Source organism: Mesoplodon densirostris, chromosome 6, assembly GCF_025265405.1.
Source record: "Mesoplodon densirostris isolate mMesDen1 chromosome 6, mMesDen1 primary haplotype, whole genome shotgun sequence".
Lineage (NCBI taxonomy): Eukaryota > Metazoa > Chordata > Mammalia > Artiodactyla > Ziphiidae > Mesoplodon > Mesoplodon densirostris.
The window spans coordinates 112,687,612-112,710,322 of NC_082666.1; the positions used below are offsets into that span (position 1 = coordinate 112,687,612).

Sequence of the window (22,711 nt, forward strand, 5' to 3'; positions counted from 1 at the left end):
GATAATTTTTGGCTTCTCCAACACTTAGAACAAACTCATTTCTTTACCCCAATGCTATCATTCTACATTATATCCCTACAGCTGTCAATGTGACCCTCAGTTTTTCAGTCTTGATGACTTAAAACCTCAGTACCACCTGGTATTGCTAATCTTTTCTTCATCTTCCTTTTTCTGCCACTCACCATGTCCCATGAGGTCACTTTAGCAATATTTCCTGCACCTGTCTCTTCTTCTGTAATTCCTGCAGCCACCACTTTAATGCAGACACTCATTTGATCTGAAGGATGGACAATTGTAAGCTGGACTTCTTGGCTCCAGCACCACTTTAATTTTCCCTGTCCCCAAAATGAAACAAACACACACACACACACACACACACACACACACACACACACACACACACACTCCCAAACCAACTTATTGAAAATCTACATCAAGAGTAACTTTCTAAGGTCACCTTCAAGATTATCTAGTTTCCTGTATCAGTTATTCAAGGTAATACCAAATTTCTGACAAAGATGACATTAGCTGAGGTGAAGAATACAAAACAAAGTTTGTGAGTAAGGAATCAAAATAAGACAGGATGAATGTAGAGACCCACAGAATCTGTGATAGGGAGAAAGTTCAGGCTGAGAAAGCACACAGCCATCACAGTGCAGGTTACACCTGGAAAAGAAGCATAAGGGAATACTATGAATAAATGTCTCACTACCTGGAGCCACAGAAAGTGAAGAGACCACCCAGGGAGTGAGCAGAGAAGGAAGAAAAGAAGGCCAAGGACAGATGCTCAGAGACACTAAGAGAAAAGTGTAGAGGAGCCGAAAAGATGCAGAAGAATCAGGGGGAGCAGAGAACATATTGCATTTCCCCGAAGGATACACTTTCTATAAGTTCACCGATTCAATATTCTTTATTAAGCACTTAAAGAGTGTCTGGAGTGACATTTACAACAATGGCAGAGTAAGGATCTCTGAAGATTCTCTCCTTCATAAAAGAAATGAGAAAACTAGCAAAATTCATCAGAAACAACTTTTTTAGAACTCTATAAATTAACCAAGGTTTGTGGCAATCTGAGGAGGATTTATTTAAAATAAAATTAAAAAAAACGAATCTTGGTAAGAAGTATGAGCTTTGTGGTAGTTTAACTCGCCCTAGGCCCATGCTCCATTTTCAGCTCCTCAGAAGCCTTGAAAAATGGCAGCCTGCATTCACAGTGCATCCTAGAAGCCACTGGACACCTGAGGGAGCTGGAGAGAAGGAGGAGGAAGGAGAAAGGAGCTGGAGTATTAGGCTTGATTCAGATGTCTCCCAGGGAAAAGTCTATTCTCCAAGGGGAACTTATAAAAAACTATTTCATACAAGGATTTTAACTGCATAGCTGCCTATGCAGTGCTTAACACCTGGACAAAATAATAAATTAACCAAAACTCTTAAAAGGAAGAGCTAGAAAATGAGATATCCATAGGGGTTTTGAAAAGGTCTGACATATTGCTAAGAATCTGGAGCATCATGCACATGCATAGAACTGTGAACATACCTAGGGCTATGCATATGCTCAGGAAAGACCAGAGAAGGACATAAGTTCTCACCTCTGGCTGACATTGGATGCATAGATAAATGTTTTTCATCAAATTTGGGAGGTTTTCTGCCATTATTTCTTCCAATATTCTTGAGGCTTTGCACAAGTATAATGTGTTGTTAACTGCCTGCCTGAGTGTTGAAGAAGTGACCCCACTTGCGCACAGAGCTCTTCAGCAAAGTGTGGGAGATTCACTGGTTCCAGATGTTTAAAGAAATCTCTGCAAAATCATTAGCTAACTACTAAGCTAACAAAGTAGAGACATCAAATAACTACACATGACTAAGAATAAAGACTTTATAGATTAGTTTGAAAAATTCACTGAACAAACAAACAACTACAACAAACAACAATAACAAATCCTGGAGGAGAAGTAGAATTTGATAACTAGAGCTGACAATAGTATTATATGAAATGTCCAGTTTAAAAAAATATACACTGTATGACTTGCAAGGAAGCATAAAAGTATGACCAATACACAGGAAAAAAGCAATCAATAGAAACTATCTCTGAGGAAACCCAGATGTTGGATTTACCAGACAAATATTTAAATCAGCTATTTTAAATATGTTTGAAGACCTAAAGGAAATCATGCTTAAAGAACTAAATGAAAGTATGAGAATGATGTCTCACCAAGTAGGAAATATAAATAAAGAAATAGAAAATACCAAAAAAAAACCCAAACAGAAATTCAGAGGTTGATGAGTACAATAACTGAAATGAAGAATTCACCAGAAGGGGTCAACAACAGAACTGAGCAGGCAGAAAGCAGAATCACTGAACTTGAAGATAGGTCAATTAACATTATCCAATCTGAAGAAAAGAAAGAAAAAAGAATGAAGAAAAATTAATAGAATCTCAGAGTCCCTTGGGACACCATGAAGAATACTAAAATATATATAATGGGAGTCCCAGAAGGAAAGGAGAGAGAAAAGGGGTCAGAAAGGATAATTGAATGAAAATCTCAAATCAATATATAACCTAACTTTCCATCTTGAGAAACTAGGAAAAGAAGAGCAAACTAAACTCAGAACAAGCAGAAGGAAGGAAATAATAAAGTTTAGAGTGGAAATTAATAAAACAGAGAATAGAAAAATAAGAGAAAATCAAGAAAACCAAAAGTTGTTTTTTCTGAAAAGATCACCAAAAATTGATAAACTTTTAGCTAAACTGACCAAGAAAAAATGAAAGAAACCTCAAATTACTAAAGTCAGAAGTAAAGTGGGAACATTACTTCTGACCTTTCAGAAAATAAAAGAAGTGTAAGGGAATACTATGAACAAGTGTATGCCCCCAAAATTAGATAATCTAAAGAAAATGGAAACATTCCTAGAAAAACACAAGGTACTAAAGCCGACTCAAGAAGATGTAGAAAATCTCAATAGACTTATAACAAGTAAAGAGATTGAACTAGCAATCAAAAAATATCCCATAAAGGAAACCCCAGGACCAGATGACTTCACTAGTGAATTCTACCAAACATATTTAATACCAATCCTTCACAAACTCTTTCAAAAATAAAAAAGAAGAGAGTACTTTCCAATTAATCTGAGGTCAGTATTATCCTAATACCAAAACCAGGCAAAAATATCACAAGGCTGGGCTTCCCTGGTGGCGCAGTGGTTGAGAGTCCACCTGCCGATGCAGGGGACACGGGTTCGTGCCCCGGTCTGGGAAGATCCCACATGCCACGGAGCGGCTAGGCTCGTGAGCCATGGCCGCTGAGTCTGCGTGTCTGGAGCCTGTGCTCCGCAACGGGAGAGGCCACAGCAGTGGGAGGCCTGCATACCACAAAAAAAAAAAAAAAAAAAAAAAAAAAATCACAAGGCAACAAAACTATAGACCAATATCCTGTGTTAATATTGATGCAAATATCTTCAAAAATTCTATTGAACCCAATCCTACATATTATAAAAAAGATTAGATACCATGACCAAGTGGGATTTATCCCCAGAATGTATGATTGGTTCTATATACAAATATCAATTAATGTAATACATCATGAGAATTAAGGGGAAAACAATCATGTGATCTTCTCAATACACACAAAAAAAGCATTTGTCAAAATCCAACACCACTTACAGATAAAAACACTCAACAAACCAGGAAGAGAAGGCCGTTTTCTCAAACTGATAAACGGCATCAGCCATGAAAAATAATGAAGTATTGGTACATGCTACATGGGTGAGTCTTGAAACATTCTGCTTAGTGAAAGAAGCCAGTTACAAAACTCCACATGTTGTATGATTCCATTTATATAAAAATTCAGAATAGGCAAATCCATAGGTACAGAAACAGATTAATTGTTGCTGGGGGGGGGGGGGGGGGGGGGGGGGGGGGGGGGGGGGGCTGGCAGGGGTGTGAGGACTGCTATTAAGTTAAATGTTTCTTTTTATGAAAGGTTCTTTTTGTGTGTGAAATGTTTCTAAAATTAGGGGGGGGGGGGGGGGGGGGGGGTAATAGATTGTGGTGATGGTTTTACAACCTTGTGAATATACTAAAAACCACTGGGTTGCCCATTTTTAAATGGTGAATTTTTTTTTTTTTTTTTTTTTCTTTTTGCGGTATGTGGGCCTCTCACTGTTGTGGCCTCTCCCGTTGCGGAGCACAGGCTCCGGATGCGCAGGCCCAACGGCCATGGCTCACGGGCCCAGCCGCTCCGCGGCATATGGGATCCTCCTAGACCGGGGCACGAACCCGTATCCCCTGCATCGGCAGGCGGACTCTTAACCACTGCGCCACCAGGGAGGCCCTAAATGGTGAATTTTATAATATATGAATTATATCTCAATATAAAGAGCATCTGGTTTTAAGGTTGTATTTCCTTTTCTGCTACACACATACATACACACACACACACAATAAGAATATAAACTTCTGACTAAAAAGAATAAATAAATAAACTCTTACAAATATTACACAATTGTAATCCATAACTAAGAGGTAATGATGCAAACTTTAGTCAGAAATCTTCTATTTTAAAGTTCACATGGCAATGGAGAAAATTAGAAATTTATCATAAGTTAAATGACAACACTATTTTTAAAAATTTCAGAAACCATTTTTATTCCCAGATTTTTTGATTAAAAATACTCTCCCTTTTGAAGCTTACCTAATGTCAATCACTTGACTTAACTACAACATTGGGTTTTGAGTCTTCTTCTTCTTCCATATCATGCAGGAAGAGTTTGAAGTCACACACTACAGCCAATGCCCTCTGCCATCCTTTTTTCATCTCTGCTTTCTTTGGAATCTTTAGTTTTTATTTTTCAAAAGACAAATAAAAGCAATCCAAGCTGAAACATCACATACTACCCAGTTATTACATATAAAATTAAAATAATAAAAATGAAAAAAATGTGTTACAAATCTACCACTTGTTAAAGATTGGAACAGAACTATATAACATAATTCCTTTGAGGACTAAACAATTCTTGGGTTGTGAAAATAAGATCAATACCATTTCCATTAACACTAGTCACAGCGTTGCCTCTACATAAGATTAAATTCAATTTTGGTAGCCTCAAATTCAACTCAGATTTTAAATATTTCTGAAGAAGATTCTTTCACTTTTAGTTTCATAATTTATTATTACTGACCGGAAGTCAAAGTTACATCATTAGAAGGGATTTTAGCGTTTATTCATTGCAAAGTAAGGTCTAAACAGAAAACTTTGGGAAATTTGAAAATATCCTATCAGGGACACCTAAACTTTATTCTGAAATCATATTCTTCAGATGATTTTCAATTGCATATAATTAATAACATATAATAACATATAATTAATAACATATCATAAATATTTCTGAAAAATATTGTGCACACATTGTGAAAAGTGATTAATAAACTCTTTAAGACTTCATCTGAAACAAAAATATTGACACTTACCCAGACATGGCCTTCATAGGCTGTTCCCATGCCTTTCTGTGGGTCTAGACAGAAGGCACCTTTCTTCTGATGAAAAGGCACAGGACAAGCTTTTGGAGCTTTTTCTACACAGGTTGTGTGACATGAGAACCCACATGCTTTTTGAGGGAAATAAAGAGATTTGATTGTAAGGGATATGATGGTTTGACTCCCTCAACCCCCATTGCAATTCTGTCTACTACTGTAGAGGTGAAATGTTAAAAACTACATTTCCCAGACTCCCTTGGAACTAAGTTTTGGACCTGATGTAAGCTCCACTAATAAGATAACTCTCTGTGAGACTTTGAGTTGAGTCAAGCTGGGAGAGATGCCTGATGTAGCACATCCATTTTACTGGCTTGGATCTTGACAGAGGGAGTGTGAGGTCACAGCTGCAGTCGTGGTTTCTGAATTTGATGGAAGCTCTCTTAACTCTGCAGCAACAACGTCTTTCCTGACTCTGGCAGAAGTTGCAGGTTCTGAGGGCTGCAGCAGTGGTGGCAGCTTCCAGATTCACCATCTTCTTGCGACAATGGTGGAGCCGTCCCAGGCTCAGCAGAGACTGAGTACTGCTGGCAGCAGGAGATGCTCCTGGGAGCTCAGCTCAGAGCCTGTCTCTGTGCTGCCCTAGGAGAATTGTATGGGCACATAATTCCCCATTTAAAATCCTATTTTCTTTAATATGCTAGGACACATTTATGGTTAAGGCATCTCTGACTCTCACAATGCTGAGGGCAGGAAGGTTGTCCTGCTCAGTGCTGTGTGTCCCTGAGAGGACGGACACTCGACAGGACTGGCTGGGGAAACCAATGAGTACAGAGTCTGTTCCCTAGGATGACGTATGAGGTGCCTGTGTAGCACTGTGATCCACTGTTTGATATTTCCAAAAATATATTTCTTTCTTTCAACGGTATCTACTGTAATAAATTCATTGAGTAAAATAAAAGGATTACAACTCAAGGATAATATTCCATTTTCCTGTCACATAAGCTGGTGAATGTCGTCCTCATACTCTACTAGTGCTACAGAGAACAAAATTTCATTAAACACATTTTCCTAATAAGTGTGGCCCTGCCTGCAGGCTACACAGCATGCCTCCCTGGGGTGCTGTTCACACAGGCTATGAGGGCATGAGACTCTTTGGAGCTGCACAATGCAGAGGTCCCCCCCAAATGCGCCCAATGACCACCAGTTCATATGAAACAGATTCAGAGGAATTTTTAGTAAAGTAATCAGTTCACCGTCATGCTTCTCCAATTCAAAGAGAACGAAATTTCTTCTTACCAACTAAATGCAGTGGACTGAATGTTTGTGTTCCTTCAAAGTTGACATGTTGAAATCCTAATCCCCATGTAAGGGTATCTGGAGGTGGAGACTTTGGGAGGTCATGGGGGTGGAGCCCTCATGAATGCGATTAATGCCCTTAAAAAAAGAGACCCCACAGAGTTCCCTGGCCCCTTCCACCACGTGAGGACACAGCAAGAAGTCAACAGTCTGCAACCTGGAAGAGGGTCCTCAGCAGAACTGGACCATACTGGTGCCCTGATCTCAGACTTCCAGCCACTGAGGAATATATGACTGTGTTTAGAAGCCACCCAGTCTCTGTGCTTTGTTATGGCAGCTGACTAAACCACCGAGTTGACTAAAACACTTAGGTACAAGTATTATGGCTCTGACTCCATGTGTCCCTTCCTCGGGTCTTACCTTCACAGGTGCAGCCTTGTCTTATCAAGCCCACCATCAGAGATGTGCACTGGTGACACTTGGTGGGAACGGTAAAGGACGTGAGGAAAAACCTGTGGGTCTTATACTACAAAATTAAGAGACCAAACACATATCGATGGTTAAATAACTATGAAAAGGTGATTCTGGTGATTCCTTCAACCCACCCTGCCCAAAGTATCATTTTATATGCAAGATAAGCAGCTCCACCTTTTCTTACCAGCATTTAAGATTCTTGCTCCTAATTACTTCATAGTTGGAAAATACTGATTAAAGGATCCAGAAATTACCAAGAAGAGAAGGGAGGAGGAGAAGAAGAAGGAGAATTATTTAAGTGGTTATCAAATGTTCATTACTACTATTTGGAACCAAATAAATAAAGCCTGGACTTTATGTGAGCTGATATATCCTGAACATTTAAAAATTCTAGATTGATAAATTCTTCAGATGATTCCTTAACTATGAATGGAGTCAGAATTGCCTATGTATAAATATATTTACTGGGGAGGGGTAACAAAAAATAATATGGTTTTTATACCTTCTTTGGAAAAAAAGAATAATTTAAAATTTTATATCTATAGAAAATTATGTGTTTCATTTTCTATTATCAATAAAAAAATAATGTGTTCCAGGAATTGGAACACTCTGATTAAGCAAGCCATATTACATGTTCTAGGTGGAAGACACACTGAAATTTCTAGCTGAAACCCCAACAAATAAAACTGCAGATGTCTTCACAAAATTATCAACAATTTGACAATCCACTATGGATTTTCCATTTCTGTATAATGCCTCTTTGACCTGAAATTATTGTTATCGTAAATTAGCAATATCTAAATTACAACAAAATCCGGTTTCTCCAAATACTAGTTAGGAAATTTTCTCACCTTCATTTTCTCTGTTTCCTGACTTGTGACTTGGCCAGATTGCAATCCCTGCCATGGGCCCTGAGTGTGTACAGGGGCTACCTGATTTTTCTCAGATCTTCAATTTATTCCCCTCTTTTCAGCACCACATGTCACCCCTGCCTCCTAAAGGACTTGGTGTCCCTAATCCCTGAATCCTTCTAGGTTTCCAAAGTATTAATTATCTTGTGACTTTTTGGCAAGTCACTTCTAAGCACCTGACAATCATATTTCTCAGCTCTCCTAACCCCTCACTCGGGTTCTTCCATCTTTCATAATTATGTTGACTTATTTGTCTACTCTCTCTCTTTAGTCTGTTTAACAAGTTTCATTATAAAGCAAAAGTGTAGGCGTTTTTGAATCTGCTATGTTTAACCAGAAGTTTCCAAGAAAAAAGGAAGAAAAGAAAGAAAGGAGGAAAGGAGAAAGGGAGGGAGGGAAGGAGAGAGGGAGAGAGGGAGGGGTTAGAGACCAAAACTAACTTATTCTCATTTTTCAAGGACCTGCTAAGTTTATAACTAAATCAAGTATCTCAGTTGGAAAGAGGATTCTATTATGATATTCCTTTCTCTTTATCATTGGTTTGTGAACTGGAAGGTGAGCAGAATCTGTGATCTGAATCAAAGAGACAAAAATAAATATAGGCAAGTTACCTATGTCACTAAAATTATAAGAATTAAATTATTTCTTAAGTAAGACAAAAGAATAATACTTGTTAGACAAAAACACAGTAAAACTAAAATTCTCACAAAGCTGAAAATATATTTTAAATAATTTAAATCTATGCTTTCAATTTCTACAAACAAAATATATGTATATTTCATATACTTTATATCAATTTGGCTATTTTTAAATGTGTGTCATAGCATGTGCATGTAGATTGCATTAAAAGGAGAATATTAATCATAAACATATTTAAAAGATACTTTCATTAACTAGATATATGATTAGAATCTTCAAAAGATTCTTTGAAGTACTTGTCTTATAATTGTAGAAGGGATTTATGGCCATAAATATGTAGAAATACATTAAAATCAATTATAGAAGGTTCAGCAAGATTTTGTGAATACTAATAATCTAAAAATGGGTACAAGTAATTTAGATTACATTTCTTAAATTAGACTTCAAAAGCATATGAAATTTGGCTGTCTATATGATATAAAATTTTTCTTTCCAAGGAAATAGTAGAAAATATGTTTTGTAATGGAAAGAATTGGATGCTTACAGATGTCACTGGGGAATAAAGTTTGATTGTAAGTGAAGATGCTGCACAGCTGAGCAGAGCATATAAGTATATAGACTTGAATAATGACAAATACCATGGAGAAAAAATACAAGAAATTGACAGTAAATGCAGGAGATTCAGAACATTTGCCAAATTTTCAAAGTTATGAAGAAAAAAATGCCCCTTTACTATGCATTCCAATAAATAGACTTTTTCATATGGATTCATAGAATGAATATAATAAAGAATCCCTTCTAGGAGGCAATTTATTGATGCCTTAGCTCCAATTTAATTTTATTTTATTTAAAAAGAGACTATTTCAGTCTGAAGGGTGGAAAAATTATCATATCAGTTGATGCAAAAAAGGTATTTGACAAAATTCTACATCCATTCATGATAACTCTCAACACACTAGGAATAGAAGAGACTTCCTTAACCTGATGAAGGGCATTTACAAGAAATTAAGGCAAGCACTACCACTAATGATGAAAACCCAAATGCTTTCCCCTAAGAATGGAAACAAGGCAAAGATGTCCACTACCACTTTTCCTATTCAGGCAGAATAAGAAATAATAGGCAGTACCATACTGTCTTAATTACTGTAGCTTTGTAGTATAGTCTGAAGTCAAGGAGCCTGATTCCTCCAGCTCCGTTTTCCTTTCTCAAAATTGCTTTGGCTATTCGAAGACTTTTTTTTTTTTTTTTGTGGTACGCGGGCCTCTCACTGCTGTGGCCTCTCCCGTTGTGGAGCACAGGCTCCAGACGCACAGGCCCAGCGGCCATGGCTCACGGGCCCAGCCGCTCCGCGGCATATGGGATCCTCCCAGACCGGGGCACGAACCCGTATCCCCTGCATCGGCAGGCGGACTCTCAACCACTGCGCCACCAGGGAGGCCCTATTCGAAGACTTTTGTGTTTCCATATAAATTGTGGAATTTTTTGCTCTAGTTCTGTGAAAAATGCCATTGGTAGCTTGATAAGGATTGCATTGAATCTGTAGATTGCTTTGGGTAGTATCGTCATTATCACAATGTTGATTTTTCCAATCCAAGAGCATGGTATACCTCTCCATCTGTTTGTATCATCTTTAATTTCTTTCATCAGTGTCTTATAGTTTTCTGTGTACAGGTCTTTTGTCTCCTTAGGTAGCTTTATTCCTAGGTATTTTATTCTTTTTGTTGCAGTGGTAAATGAGAGTGTTTCATTAATTTCTCTTTCAGATTTTTCATCATTAGTTTATTGGAATGCAAGAGATTTCTGTACATTAATTTTGTATCCTGCTACTTTACCACATTCATTGATTAGCTCTAGTAGTTTTCTGGTAGCATCTTTAAGATTCTCTATGTATAGTATCATGTCATCTGCAAACAGGGACAGATTTACTTTTTCTTTTCTGATTTGGATTCCTTTTATTTCTTTTTCTTCTCTGATTGCTGTGGCTAAAACTTGCAAAGCTATGTTGAATAACAGTGGTGAGACTGGACAACCTTGTCTTTTTCCTGATCTTAGTGGAAATGGTTTCAGGTTTTCACCATTGAGAATGATGTTAGCTGTGAGTATGTCATATATGGCCTTAATTATGTTGAGGTAAATTCCCTGTATGCCTACTTTCTGGAGGGTTTTTATCATAAATGGGTGTTGAATTTTATCAAAAACCTTTTCTGCATCTATTGAGATGATCATATGGTTTTTCTGGTTCAATTTGTTAATATGGTTTATCACATTGATTGATTTGTGTATATTGAAGAATCCTTGTATTCCTGGAATAAACCCCACCTGATCATGGTGTATGAACTTTTTAGTGTGCTGTTGGATTCTGTTTGCTAGTATTTTGTTGAGGGTTTTTGCATCTATGTTCATCAGTGATATTGACCTGTAGTTTTCTTTCTTTGTGACATCTTTGTCTGGTTTTGGTATCCGGTGATGGTGGCCTCATAGAAGGAGTTTGGGCGTGTTCCTCCCTCTACTATATTTTGGAAGAGCACTGAATGTAGGATAAGTGATGTAGTGTGCTCAGGTGATGGTGGTCACAGGGCTGAGGCTCCAGCAAAGAAGTCAAGGCCAGAGTATTGCTCACTACACAGCACCAGCGGATGGGGTACTTTCGATAACAAAACACTGATAGGTGGGAAAGACTATATATATATATATATATATATATATATATATATATATATATATACATATATATGATCACAATACTTTATCAAGTTAACATTTTTATCCTGGAAAAAGTCCTCTGATGCTCAAGTTCTTTATATAAAATGATGTAGTATTTGCATATAACCTACCCATATCCTCCTGTATACTTTAAATCATCTCTAGATTAATCATAGTACCTAATACAATGTAAATGCTATGTAAATTGTTGCTGGCAGGTGGCACATTCAACGTAAATTCTATGTAAATAGTTGCTGGTGCATGGCAAATTCAAGTTTTCCTTTTTGGAAATTTCTGGAATTTTTTAATTTAATGTTTTTGATCTGAGTTGGTTGAATCCACAGATGCAAAACCCGCAGATATGGAGAGTCAAATGTATGCATTTCTTTGCCTAAGTTTCTATAAGAAGAACACAGGCAGACATAAAACAAATATTAATTATACTTAAAATTTTATCATATTGTCAAGGCTTTATTTATTTAGACAGAATAAAGTAGCCAACTACAAGGTTTTTTTCCTTAAAGGAATTTTAAAGAAATTCCATGCATTATCATTTAGCAATGTTACTAACTTTAAATATATTCAAAAGGAAGTCTTATTGTAAGATTATAATTTTACTTAAATATGAGAGAAGAAAAAGCATGAATTCAGACTTTCTCTAACAAGCATACCTTTAGCAACTGACAATTTTCCAGCTATAAATCACTAAACACAATTGCTTAATAGTCAAATAAGGAAGGGTGTTCAGAAATGCCACATAATACTGCACAAGGATTGTATTGCTCTGCAGCATTTAGAGAAAAAATAATGGTAAAAATAAAATTCCAGGATAAAAATGTTAACTTGATAAAGTATTGTGATTATATATATACACACACACACATATATATAGTCTTTCCCACCTATCAATGTTTTGTTATCCAAAGTACCCCATCCGCTGGTGCTGTGTAGTGAGCAATATTCTGGCCTTGACTTCTTTGCTGGAGCCTCAGCCCTGTGACCACCACCACCTGAGCACACTACATCACTTACCCTACATTCAGTGCTCTTGAATTAGAACCTGTCTTGGTTCTCATCTTTGCAAGGGTACTCAAGTTCTCTTTAATTGTTTCTTCTATTGTCCATAAAAAAGTCCACTCACAAATATTTATAGGACAATTTTATTTACTTCCAGAGTTTTCCTATCCTGAATTCCTTGTGAGACTACTCCCTGCCCTCGAGATTATTCATCAGCTGGCACAGGCCCAGAGTCATTGGACTCTAATCCAGTCCAGTGTGAGCCAAAAAACTGTGGCATGAAAGGAAAGAGGAACTCAGACAGGTAGAAGTTCCACTAACTCATTTGCATAAGAAGTGGCTTCTGTTAAGACAATAAAATATCCCTTCAGTTAAAGGTAACATCCACAGTTGTTTTTCATTAAATTCTCATATTATAAATACCCTCATAATGAAAAAAACTTAAGAAACCCATGTATTGAATAGGATGACACATTCTTAGCTTCCAGAGTCATGGGCAAATGTCAGGAAATCTTAGTTGAGAGCAAAAAGTTTAACAGATAGTTGAAAATGGCTTAAAGTGGGCACGCAGACCCTGAGAAAACCATAATACAAAAAGAGTCATGTACCAAAATGTTCATTGCAGCTCTATTTACAGTAGCCAGGAGATGGAAGCAACCTAAGTGTCCATCATCAGATGAATGGATAAAGAAGATGTGGCACATATATACAATAGAATATTACTCAGCCATAAAAAGAAACGAAATTGAGTTATTTGTAGTGAGGTGGATGGACCTAGAGTCTGTCATACAGAGTGAAGTAAGTCAGAAAGAGAAAGACAAATACCATATGCTAACACATATATATGGAATCTAAGAAAAAAAATGTCATGAAGAACCTAGGGGCAGGATGGGAATAAAGACATAGACCTACTAGAGAATGGACTTGAGGATATGGGAATGGGGAAGAGTAAGCTGGGACAAAGTGAGAGAGTGGCATGGACATATATACACTACCAAACATAAAATAGATAGCTAGTGGGAAGCAGCCGCATAACAAAGGGAGATCAGCTCGGTGCTTTGTGACCACCTAGAGGGGTGGGATAGGGAGGGTGGGAGGGAGGGAGATGCAAGAGGGAAGAGATATGGGAACATATGTATATGTATAACTGATTCACTTTGTTATAAAGCAGAAACTAACACACCATTGTAAAGCAATTATCCGCCAATAAAGATGTTAAAAAAATAAAGAAAGAAAAGCGGAGGAGGATCAGGAGCATCCTGATGTAAGTCTGAGGGAGTCTCCCATGACGTCTCCACAGCTGCACTTTGCCATATCCCACTCTGCCTCTTACAGCTCTGAACACACGGACCCATGTTGCCTCGACTCTGTCCAATTTGAACAATAGCCGACTTCCGCATCGCCAGAGTGGTTTGCTTCATGCTGCAACACATGGGAGCATTCCAAAACTGGGAAGTGACTGATATGAATTGAAAAATTTTACCAATTACAAACATGTTTTTAGGAAATATATCATGATGCTGAAAAAAAGTAGTTCCACTGAAAGAGATTTGGCAACTGCATTAAGGTTTGTTCCATAAGGAACCAAAACAATGGAGCAAATAAATGTGTATATGTATTATTTAACTTTCAATCTGATTTACATGCCTACTTTTGAGCGAATATGTGAACTGAGATGCCCTAAGCATAAGATGAAATAACATGTTTATTGTGGACAATTACATGGATGTTGTTTGATAGCTCTTTACACTGTATCATTCACACGATGAGAAATGTCTTTTCCTTTTCATTTTTAATAAAGTATACTGGTCTTATAACTGGACCATTTGCAGCATATAAAGATTTTGGCTTTAAATAATTCAACTTCTTGCATTGAAGTTGATCCACATGTTAACGATTACAGTTAAGTGAATAAGGCTTTAGGCATGAAAGTGGCCCTCAGAGGCTTATGTTTCTTCTCATCTCACTAAAATGACTCTTTTGGAGCACGTTTACATAAGAAATGGATGTCATATATATTCTTTCACACTGGTTTGAATTTTCTTTCTTTTCTTCCTTTTACTGTCCAATATTACACCACCTCACCTACACTGATGTATTCATTAGCTATGTTTATTGTCTATTTGTATGATTATCATATTATCCTCCACAGTGTTGGAGTTTAATTTGCTCTATTTTTGTGGTAAGAATGAAACAAACTGCTTCACTAACCCGCAAACAGAATGGAGAGAGGAGCCCTTTAAAAAATACACATGTTGCAATATACAAGTTACAAGCTATAATTAAAAATATGAGAAAACCAACCTCAGTAGACCCTTTAGAAGTTAAAGGTCTATGGGAAATAGGCCACATTTTAAGATTACCTCATTCTATTTTCATTCAAAAATTTTTTTCTACATATACGAGGTATTTCTTACTAGAGGATTTTGGGTGCCTGCGAGTCAAGGAAATTTTGCAAATAAGGAGAAAACAACAGAAACGTCATTCACAGATGATTCAGTTTTCAGTATTGTTGAGACCATTTTGTAGAGATGCCAGAATCAACTAAAGCCTGTTGAAAGTACATATGTTAAAAGTAATGATTTGCTTTCAAATTTTTATTACTTTTCATTTCATAGAAAAAAAACTTTTCTTTAAAAAAAAAACTAGGGCTTCCCTGGTGGTGCAGCGGTTGAGAGTCCGCCTGCCGATGCAAGGGACGCGGGTTCGTGCCCCGGTCCAGGAAGATCCCACATGCCGTGGAGCGGCTGGGCCCGTGAGCCACAGCCACTGAGCCTGCGCGTCTGGAGCCTGTGCTCCACAACGGGAGAGGCCACAACAGTGAGAGGTCCGCGTACCGCAAAAAAAAACAAAAAACAAAAAACTAAACTAAACTTTATGTCATAGGAAGAAACTAAACACATAACTATGCTTTAAGTACTTTGCACCCAGATTGTAAATAAGTCATTTTAAAAATGGTGTCAGTCGGTCTCACCAGTTTAGAGTGCCTGGAGCAGCCTCTGGGAGGATCTTTCTGGAAATTCGCTCCCTGTCGAAAGCCGACTCCAACTTAAGCATAGCTGACATACCCAGTTTATCAAATCGCTCCATTGCCCCTGGCATTTTCTACTAAATCACATAAGTAGGTTTTGATTTCCATCTTATACTTACAAAATTTTAAATCACTTCTAGAAAAACTTAGGAGGTGCTGGGAACCATTAGTTTTCTTGAATAGTAAATAGAAAAACTGATTGTTAAATTGTATTATTTTCATTAAATTTGGGGATATTATTAAAGATTCATATGAACAGTCTCATTTTTCTGCTTATAACTATGATAGCTGCCTCCCCTCCCAAAAAAGAAGGGCTCATCTCTTATGAAAAGACATTTTTCAGGTTGACATCTAGACAAATTGACATTATTCAGCAAGTTTATTATCATCATTTTTAGCTTGCCTTTTTTCCATTCTATGAGTCTTCCTGGGATGTGACTGACACTCACTCTTGCTCCTATAACCAAGCTGGAATTTCGTAAAGACTCCACTTCTTTGGTTTTTTCTAAGCTCAAGTCCTGGGCATCCTTTTCATCCTTGGTGCTGCAATATAGAAAGAAAAGACATATAAAATGCAAACATGGAAAAAAATTAATCAACCTAAATGAGGATATGAGAAAGATACATGACAGCAAATCTTAGCATAAGACTATTTAAGGAGTCATAAATAATTTACGACCAACAGAAAAGAGTAAAAATCTAGAGATGCTACCAAAATATATAACCCTGGATTTTCACAATGCTCTTAGAAAATGTGAAGTAGCTGGCTGGATTTAAGAAACATTGGACAGGAGTAGACAAATTTCTAGGTTCAGACCATGTAGTTGGGGAAATCATTAATTCAAGGCAATGACAGTTTTATGGACTTAATTAGGAAATGTCACTATTCTGAACTGTTTATTTTTAATTAGAGATTAATGTAAATATTAATGTAAGCATTGAAAATCTACACTACACCCATCTGTAAAATAGTTTACTGGTAAGCATTATGTACAGTCTATACCACTTATTACTGTAACAGCCTTAAACCTCCATTCCCAGAAGGATCGTTCAGTTAATGAGATGGTTAGTCCCACCACTCCCCAGCAAGTTCTGTGCTGGCAAATGAAAACTCAAGTATAAAAAAGAACGAAAGAAACTTTTAGACATACAAAGAGGTAGATAGTTTACAACACACAGACTTTTCTGAAAGAACTCCTCCAGGATGTTCTCTAGTGCAAAACAAAAGCCGAATTCAAGAGAGAGGGAAACAGGATACAAGAACAGTGACAACAACTATAATTGTAACTTATGATTAAGTCTAATATACTGTCAATAAATTATAATCTGGATCTAAAATCCCATATGATATCAGCGTTAGATCTGGAGTGGTACTCTCAGAGTTCTGGGCCAAATACAGGGAGAACACAAGAGCCCTACTCTCACTGTCTCCACTGGCCATTCAATCTTCGTGGAACAGCAGTCGTCATAGGATAATGACTCTGCTGGATCACAATCAACGCCTACCAGTAAATAAGCAAATTCTTTGAGCACCTTAGAAAAGACGTGCCCTATAGAAACAAATTACACAATTTTGGATATTTTTATTGTTAATGAAAACTTAGAGCATCTTGTATCTTTACAGTAAGAGGTAATATCACAGATTCTCATATAACTGAACTTGAAAAATACATTTCTTCGAATCTGATCTCCAGAAACTTTGTTAGGCTCAATTATGATGTTTTTGTATTAAGTGTGATTATAGTGGAAATTTTTTGTGTGTGTGGTACACGGGCCTCTCACTGTTGTGGCCTCTCCCGTTGTGGAGCACAGGCTCCAGACGTGCAAGCTCAGCGGCCATGGCTCACAGGCCCAGCCGCTCCGCAGCATGTGAGATCCTCCCGGACCGGGGCACGAACCCGTATCCCCTGCATCGGCAGGTGGACTCTCAACCACTGCACCACCAGGGAAGCCCTATAGTGGAAATTTTTGAAATAAAGCTGCATCTCACATGTGATACATGATATGAAGGGCTTTCAGGAGAACAAAAATATTTTCTTGTGTGGCTTTCCTGCATGTTAATAATCAAAGAAGCAAACTGAGCACAGTGCTTGAACAAATTCTTATGGAATTTAAAAGGAAATAACTGCCTACGAACAAATCACAATTAAAAGAGTTTAGGCACGACACAAGACAAACACAAACCAAAATATGTGCAGGGAAGAAACAACAGTGAAACTAGTGTAGGCATTGGGTCACATATTCCTGGGAACAAATTTGGTTCTAGCTGCTAGGATTTATGTGAACCTAAGTATATTAAAAGCATCTCTGGGGACTTCCCTAGTGGCAGTGGTTAAGAATCCGCCTGCCAATGCAGAGGGCACGGGTTTGATCCCTGGTCCAGGAGGATCCCACATACTGAGGGGCAGCTAAGCCCGTGCGCCACAACTACTGAGCCCACGTGCTGCAACTACTGAAGTTGAGCACCTGGAGTCCGTGCTCCACAATGAAAGAAGCCACAGCAGTGAGAAGCCTGCACTCCACAAAGAGGAGTGGCCCCCACTCACAACAATTAGAGAAAGCCCACATGCAACAATGAAGACCAAACGCAGCCAAAAAATAAATAAAAATAAGAAATAAAATTTTTAAAAAGCATCTCTAAATTAAGACACAAAATGGAGTGTTAATATGTATTTAACTGGCAGAGTAGTTAAAAGCATCTGAAATATATACATTCAAAAAATTGTGTGTGTGTATACATGCATCAGAAGATAGATATATAGATATATAGATATACATATGTACACATAAACATTTTTCCCCATTTATTTTATCTCTTGTTCACTCTCTTTCTCCATATGTTTCTCTTTCTGAATCATTTGAAAATAAGTCACAGACACTACGTTTTATTACCCCTTAACTACTTAAGTATAAGAACACTTCTTACATACTCACAGAACAAAAATAAAAACCTGGAAATCCAACATCAACACAACACTATTAACTAAAATATAGCCTATATTTAAATATTATTAATTTTCTTTATATATATGTGTGTGTATATATATATATTAGCACGTTGTGGACACACAGCTTTTTTGTTGTTGTTAAATACACACCAAAAAAGAGTTAGCTTACAGAAATTGTCTTAATTTTTAGTCTCAGTCAAAACTTGATAATTCAAGAAAGTGAGCTGAAGAATGTTTGAGTAATAAACACATTTAATTTCCTAATTCATTAATTTCATGATGTATTTAAATATAGTGCTACCTGTATTTCAAAGCACCATTTCCTATTATAATTTGTAAGAAAAAAAAATAAAAATTTAGCTAAAAAAATAAGTATTCTTTTGAAAGCAGAAGCCCTGAAACCCAGCTCAAAGTATAAACACTATTTAGCATATATTTTTAAAAAGTGTAATTGGGGCTTCCCTGGTGGCGCAGTGGTTGAGAGTCCGCCTGCTGATGCAGGGGACACCGGTTCGTGCCCCGGTCTGGGAAGATCCCACATGCCACAGAGCGGCTGGGCCCATGAGCCATGGCCGCTGAGCCTGTGCTTCCGGAGCCTGTGCTCTGCAACGGGAGAGGCCACAATAGTGAGAAGCCCACGTACCGCAAAAAAAAAAAAAAAAAAAGTGTAATTGAGTTATTACTGGTAAATTAATAGGAAAAGAACTGCAGACGTGGGCCTCAAGTACCTTTTCGAGGCATTCTGTAGGGGCATAAAATTATTCACCCTACAGAATAAGGGAGTTCTGTCCTTGCTCATAGTGACACAGACAGTCCCAGGGTTTCCCCTCCTGGAGATCTTGGTGGAGCAGGGAGGCCTGAAAGTCTAGCTCCAAGTCCTGCAACTGTCCAAAGGAGCTGCTGGTGTGAGGCCAACTGCTGCTCCCTGAGGCTGGAAGGGTCCTGCCTCAGGATTCCAAGGAAGGCACTGGCCTCAGTGGCAGTTAAATGAGAAGACATAACTGTACAGGCTTGATGGGCATCCATATATAATGGCCCATCCTGTGGCAAAGGAGGAAATCCTTCCCTGGATCATAGGGTGGGGGAAATCCAAAAGGACATTCTGGTGATGACATTGTGATACTGAATCATTCAACATAGCCTTTGAACTCTGAACTTTCATATACATACATATATATACAAAATATATATGATTTTATATATATATATATAGGACAAGCAGAAATTGCTATAAGTCATTTCATCATTTTTTTATTCTGTTTTGTTTTGTTGAGACATTTCCTTTTGGTAACCAGTAATTTTGATAAAATTTCAAACTTGCAGAAAAGCTTAAGAATAGACAAAGACCTCCTGTAAATTCTTTATCAAATTTACCATTTTAAACACTTTGCCCCATTTACTTTACCTCTTGCTTACTCTCTCGCTCCATTTGTTTCTTTGTTTTGTTTTGTTTCTGAATCATTTGAAAGTTAAGTCACAGACATTAAGCTTTATTATCCCTGAAATACTTAAGAATAAGGACACTCTTTACATAACCACAGTACAAAATTAAAAACTGGAAATTCAACATCAACACAACACTATTAACTAAAATATAGCCTCTATTCAAATTTTGTTAATTGTCCTAATAATGTCCTTTGTATTTATTTTTCTCCAGGTTCAGGATGGAATCCAGGACTGCTAGCTGCATTTAGGTGACATCTTTAATCTGGAGACGTTCCTCAGTTTGTCTTTGTCTTTTATGACTTGGAGACTTTGACAAGTACAGATCAATTATTTTCAGTTTGGTTTCCACATGATTAGATCCATGTTAGCAGCTTGGAGAGGAATTCCATAAAACTGACGTCCTGACCAATTGCACCCAATAAGATGGCACAAACTCCAACACCATGCACCCCAGGGACACTTGATGTCCATTTGTTGGTGATATTAACTTTGGGTAACCAGATTGTTTCTTTACTGTAAATTTTCTGTTCTCCATTTCTAACTAATAAGCTGTTCCATAGGAAAATATTTCAAAACTAAGCAGTTATCCTGTTCCTCATCAAACTTTCATCCACTGACCATTCTTACCTGAATGTTATTAATATGCTCTGAAGACACGTTTCCAATGTCATCATTCCTTCTACATTTGTTAATTGGCATTCACTATAAGAAACAGCTTTTCCTTTTCTCTCACTTATTATGTATTCTTTAATTTATTTATACCTGAATATACTAATGGGCTCCGATTTCATCTTATTCCTTATTTATTTTGATGCTCAATTGTCTCCCGTATTAGTCAGCTCAGTGTACTATAACAAAATACCATAGGCTGGGTAGCTTAGACAACAGAAATGTCTGTCTCTCAGTTCTGGAGGCTACAAGCCCAAGAACAAGGCATCATAAAAGTAGGTGTCACCCTGAGGCTTCTTATTTTGGCTTGTAGGTGGCCACCATCTCACTGTGTGCTCATATGGCCTCTTCTTCGTGTGTGCTTGGAGAGAGAGAGAGCGGTTTTGATGTCTCTTATAAGTGCCTCACTCTCATGACCTCATCAAACCTAGTCACTTCCCAAAGCCCCCACCTCCAAATCCCATCACATTGGAGGTTAGGACTTCAACATATGAATTTAGGAGGGGAAAATATATTGATCCCGTCTGGACAATTATCTCCTATTGGTCAGAGGGAAACACTTCAAGCCGACTCTCAAGTCCTTTGCACAAGCTCCAATATTATTTGAAGGCTTAATTGTTTTCTGGCATAAGATGTACCAAGGTCATCTAGTTCTTTCACTGTCCTAGATATGGAATCAAGAATTTTCTGAGGACCCCTGTTTCTTTTTATGGGGAGTGATATTTAGAAAACAGCACACTATATGTGCTGTTTGCTACTGGCTTATTGCTCATTGCTACTGGCTTATCCCTGCTCTCGGTCCTCTCAGCAGAAAGAACTAGGTGAACATGCAGATATATGCACATGCATATACATATATGCGCACACACATATACGTATACAAACATACATATACACGTACACGTACCACTCAAATACACATACCCATGTACACACACATGCCTGTACACATACCATACATGTACAGACTTATATATACACACACAGACACAGAGGCACAGACATATATGCATGTATATAAGCTTTGTAAAAATAATAAAATGAAACACAAAATAGACATTTTAAATCTGATTCCTGAACCTGACACTATCACAGAAACATATCTCTTAGGAAATGGAATAGGAGCCAGACAACATTGTGGACAAACCTCATAGAATCAGGAGTTGTTGACACTTACCACACCTGTTCACCTGAGAAACAGCTGTGAAGCATGCTAAGCAGAGTGGCAGCTGTATCTCTTAGCAATACCTTGAGTCTTAAATGTTCTGTGTTCAAAATCTCTACTCCTATAGTTACAAAGGTCATTCACATTTATTTTAATGTTGGAATAAATATGGTTATATAACAACAACTCTTAGTCTGTAAAGCATAGAGATGAATACCTATTTTCCTTGGGGACTTTGCTAGTGCAGAGCCTTCATTTGGTTGGGCTCATACTGAGTGATGCACAAAGAGGCAAGTAATGGAAGGCAAGACTCCATGGGACACAATCTAGTCCCTTAATCTCAACTCTAGACCCTCAGGAAATTCTCATTTAAATGAGAGTTAAATGCAGTTCATTCAATGATCTTAGCTATATTAAATTAATAGGTAGTATTCTATATTATAAATCTCTTTTATAATGTAATCTTTGAGGGCAGGATTGATACACTCATAGCATTTTAGTGGACTTTCTGAAATCTGCTAAGAGAAGACTGGAAGGCAGTGTGAAAGAATGCTTTATCAATGCTTGCTGAATGATGTATGTTATCAATGAGACCATCCAGTGTGGGTCAGCTCAGGGACACTCCAGATGATGGTTTCCAAGACAAGAGTAAATAAGGACTAGTTGGTCTGAAAAGCGTAATTGGAAACTGTTCTACATACATCAAATTGTTTAAGAAAATTAATTAATTCAAGGAAGATAAATGATTATCTGCCATGATATGAAGTTTTGCTTGTTAGTGAGGGATTACACACATACACAACCACACACAATATTATTGAAAAAAATTTAATGATGGTTCTTTCCAGAATACTGTGTTCAGTAATACATCTGGATAAGAGGAACTGTGTAGAAATCATATACAAACTCCTCTAACCTCTTCCAACAAGCTCTAGTTT

The 22,711-nt window shown here is 37.5% G+C and overlaps 1 protein-coding gene across 1 annotated transcript in view; it reads right to left on the reverse strand.

The window, feature by feature from the left end:
- The window catches only part of LOC132491692 (serine/threonine-protein kinase MRCK alpha-like), a 41,329-nt gene extending 22,037 nt beyond the window's left edge, over positions 1 to 19,292 (reverse strand). Inside the window, 6 exon segments of the mRNA XM_060100524.1 lie at positions 4,692 to 4,711; positions 4,713 to 4,832; positions 5,468 to 5,604; positions 7,190 to 7,295; positions 15,995 to 16,088; positions 19,222 to 19,292. Of these exon segments, the coding sequence (XP_059956507.1) occupies positions 4,692 to 4,711; positions 4,713 to 4,832; positions 5,468 to 5,604; positions 7,190 to 7,295; positions 15,995 to 16,088; positions 19,222 to 19,292 (548 nt within the window).
- Between the last annotated feature and the right edge of the window lie 3,419 nt (positions 19,293 to 22,711).